Raw genomic sequence first — 976 nt, forward strand, 5'->3', positions numbered from 1 at the left:
TTTCGTTATTCGCAAACGCATAAAACATGGAGCAAACCAAAATAAAGTTACTATAGATTTGATCATCGAATTTGTTGGAATAATTAGATACACGATGAGGATTGAGGACTTCAGAAATAAAAATACACAAATTAATACTTCCAAAAAAGCAAATCTGCCATACAAAATCTTAGATTTAGAACATTTTTGTAGGTACGAAAAAGCCACCAAATAAGGTCACCCCACAAATTCTATTTTTCGATTTAGTACTAATAGTGAAAGTAGCAACTATTCTAGAAAACCCGTTTTCGTCAAAATCGCGTTTCTTAGCCTGCTGAGATCTCTCCCTTTCAGAGTTCTTCCAACTCCTTCGCACATGGAGAAGGAAGCCACCTGCGCCGCCGGTGCCCTCCTCGCCACATACTCATGCGGCGGCACCATCTCGTCGTCGCCGTCGCTGAAATTTCCGCATGCACCGTTCCTCTTGGGATTCTTCTTCAAGATTTTGGACCAGTCGGGGACGGCGAGAGGCGCCGACGAAGCGCCGCCGGAGGAGGAGGAGGAGGCGGATCTCGGAATGCCCCTCGCGGCGGCGGTGGAGGGGAAGTGGCGCGAGGAGGAGGTGGAGAGATTGTTTGTTAGGTTGGAGGGTTGATCTCTTGCGTTGATCATGGCCCACACCTCCTCTTCTTGGTAATCTTCCGCCGTCGGCATTCCTCCGCCGCCGTGAGAATTTGCCATTGCAAAGAGAGGGAGAGCTTCGATTTGAGAGGGAATTTAACAGAAGAGATTAGTGTATATGCGCGGGTTTGAGAGTGCATGTATATATACCTATATAGGTTTGTGTTAAAATGACAACCCCTCTTAAAATGACAACGTGACAACGCTTATACAGCAATATTATAAACGCTACACAGCAATATTCAATACGGTAGACAGCGATCTATAGATTGCTTGTATAGTGTGTCGGATATTCTTTGTTCAAGAAAAATTGTTG

General features: G+C 45.2%; 1 protein-coding gene across 1 annotated transcript; it reads right to left on the reverse strand.

The window, feature by feature from the left end:
- Positions 1–267: 267 nt before the first annotated feature.
- Positions 268–720, reverse strand: LOC125187962. The gene has a single exon (XM_048084658.1). The coding sequence runs from the start codon at positions 718–720 to the stop codon at positions 268–270; it is 453 nt and encodes a 150-aa protein (XP_047940615.1).
- Positions 721–976: the final 256 nt, after the last annotated feature.

The sequence above is a fragment of the Salvia hispanica genome, chromosome 1 (assembly GCF_023119035.1).
Source record: "Salvia hispanica cultivar TCC Black 2014 chromosome 1, UniMelb_Shisp_WGS_1.0, whole genome shotgun sequence".
NCBI classification, from domain to species: Eukaryota; Viridiplantae; Streptophyta; class Magnoliopsida; order Lamiales; family Lamiaceae; genus Salvia; species Salvia hispanica.